The sequence below is a fragment of the Camelus bactrianus genome, chromosome 17 (assembly GCF_048773025.1).
Source record: "Camelus bactrianus isolate YW-2024 breed Bactrian camel chromosome 17, ASM4877302v1, whole genome shotgun sequence".
Taxonomy (NCBI): Eukaryota; Metazoa; Chordata; class Mammalia; order Artiodactyla; family Camelidae; genus Camelus; species Camelus bactrianus.
The window spans coordinates 34,677,369-34,679,927 of record NC_133555.1 but is presented as its reverse complement, the minus strand read 5'-3'; the positions used below and the strand labels follow the sequence as shown (position 1 = coordinate 34,679,927).

Here is a 2,559-nt window from a genome sequence, read left to right as displayed (position 1 = left end):
AGTGACTGGCTATTTGAGAACAAGCCAGCCTTGTTTCCCGAGTCTGATCTGTGTCGGCTGAGTGGGAGGGACAGAGCAGGAGGGGGACCCGGAGAAGACTGCGATCCTTCTTCCTGTCCCTGCCAGAGCTGAGAGCCAGCCCCATGGTAATGAATCTGCTTTGAGGAAGGAGCCCTGCCCTGCCCGTGGAATTGTCCTGAGTCATCGCTTTGGGCTGAGGCCATGGGAAGAAACCATTGTGTGGCAGGGAAGGAGGCAGCCCAGAGCCAAGGCCTAAACCAGGAAGGCCTGGGAAAGTGGGGCCAAGGGGTGGGTAGACATGGCAGGGACTCCCAGCAGACTGGAGCCCTGGAGCTAGACTTCTCCACAGTAGCCCTGTCCTCCGGCTGTGAGGGCCCTAGTGTAGGATGGGCCAGCCCGCAGGCCCACGGCTACAGATCTGAGAAGGCCTTGGGGGCCGCACGGCGGAGTGCCTGGGGAGGGACAGCCCAGGCTGGCTGACGAGCAGGGCGGGCCTTGCTCACGCCAGCCCCTGGGCGGGCTCAGGCTGAGTTTCACTTCCCACCACTGCTGCCAGCAGCAAGAACCAGCCAGAGAGCGTGTACCGAATCATTGCTGCCTGTCTGCCACTCAGTGGTAAGGACCCCCAAGGGGATGGGGTAGGGTGGGAGGGCCATGGGTACCTGCCCCAGCCCCCACCACCAGACAAAGCAAGCACCTGGGGAGGAGCCAAACCTTCCCCTAAACAGACGGCCGAGTGTGCTGGTCCCACTAAGGAAGCTACCCTACCCTCTCTGGCTTCCTGCCCTGAAAAATGGGTCCTGGTGCTAACCAACAGTACCAGTCCGTGCAAGGAAGGCCAGCGAGGTGCTCCTGCCCACCCCACCCCGACCTGCCTCACCCTCTGTCATTGGGCACTCACACACCCACCCCTACCCCCTGCCCCTCCCCAGGCTCCGTGGCAGTACCCACCATGGGCTCACAAGCCCCACCCCCAGGTCCCGTGCAGACTCTCATCTTCTTGGACCTGGAAGCCACTGGCCTGCCCTTCTCCCAGCCCAAGGTTACGGAGCTGTGCCTGCTGGCTGTCCACAGATGTGCCTTGGAGAGCCTTCCTACCTGTCAGGGGCCTCCTCCCATGGTGCCCCCACCACCCCGGGTGCTGGACAAGCTCTCCCTGTGCGTGGTTCCAGGGAAGGCCTGTAGCCCTGCGGCCAGTGAGATCACGGGCCTGAGCACAGCTGAGCTGGCTGCACACGGGCGTCAACGCTTCGATGCTGACCTGGCCTACCTGCTCCAAGCCTTCCTGCGACGCCAGCCACAGCCCTGGTGCCTCGTGGCACACAACGGTGACCGCTACGACTTCCCCCTGCTCCGGGCAGAGCTGTCTATGCTGGGCCTTGCCAGTGCTCTGGACGGCGCCTTCTGTGCGGATAGCATTGCTGCCCTGAAGGCCCTGGAGCAAGATGGCAGCCCCTCAGAGCACGGCCCGAGGAAGAGCTACAGCCTGGGCAGCATCTACACACGGCTGTACGGGCAGGCCCCGCCAGACTCACACACAGCCGAGGGCGACGTCCTAGCCCTGCTCAGCATCTGCCAGTGGAGGCCTCGGGCCCTGCTGCGGTGGGTAGACGCCCATGCCAGGCCCTTCAGCTCTGTCAAGCCGATGTATGTGGTCACAGCCTCTACTGAAACCAACTCAAGGCCATCTTCTGCCACAGTCACTGTACCCCTGGCCAGAGCCAGGAACACCCGCCGCAACCTTGGTGGGGACAGAAGCCCCAAGCCCCTTCCTCCAGTGAAGGGCCCTGGAGCCCCATCCAGGGAGGGACTGCTGGCCCCACTGGGCCTGCTGGCCTTCCTGACCCTGGTAGTAGCCACACTGTATGGGCTGTCCCTGCCAGACCCGGGCAGTAGGCCGTGAAGGAGCGTCTGACAAATAAAGATCCCCACCCCCAGCACTGAGTGGTCACTCACCTCTGTCCTCCATGGCAGTCTTAGAGCCTTCTGTACTTCTGCACACACTCAGAGGCCTGGGCCGGGGGCGCAGAAAGTGGCAGTCTTCTGTCCATCACCCTCCCCAGCAGGATGGTCAGATGTCTGAGCCCAATACATGGGGAAAATGTAGAACTCCAAATAGTGAGTGGAAATGGTACCTGACCTGATATTCAAGGCCAGTAGCTCTAAATATTTGCATTTATTATAAACAAGGGGCCAGCAGCTCTAAATATTTGCATTTATTATAAACTAGACTCTCCAACACATCAACAGGTACAAAGCTAAGACAGATGTGGTGAAACATTAACAGAGGGACAGGGAACACCGAGGTATTTGTGTCTGGGCCAGACCAGCCACCCAGGGTCCCCCTCCACCTTTGGTCCAGACGACCCCTTGGCCCAGGTGTCCCCACTGCCAGGACAAACCGTGGACTGGGCTGCAGGAGCTGGCGGTCTGCAAGGCTGGTGCTGGGGGAGCAGGGACTCAGAGGTCAGGTGGTCCCTCTCTCTAGGGCAACTTCCCTCCAGGACCCAGGGCTTCCAGCCTCACAGCAATTATTCC

General features: G+C 61.2%; 1 protein-coding gene across 1 annotated transcript; it reads left to right on the top strand.

The window, feature by feature from the left end:
* Positions 1–496: 496 nt before the first annotated feature.
* Positions 497–1,961, top strand: TREX1 (three prime repair exonuclease 1). Its single transcript, XM_010969230.3, has 2 exons — positions 497–636; positions 954–1,961. Exon 2 carries the CDS (start codon positions 974–976, stop codon positions 1,922–1,924), a length of 951 nt encoding a protein of 316 aa, XP_010967532.1. The 5' UTR covers positions 497–636; positions 954–973; the 3' UTR covers positions 1,925–1,961.
* Positions 1,962–2,559: the final 598 nt, after the last annotated feature.

What these genes read in the sequence shown, in the direction of transcription:
- TREX1 (XM_010969230.3), top strand. Translation starts at nt 974, where the DNA reads ATGGGCTCACAAGCCCCACCCCCAGGTCCCGTGCAGACTCTCATCTTC.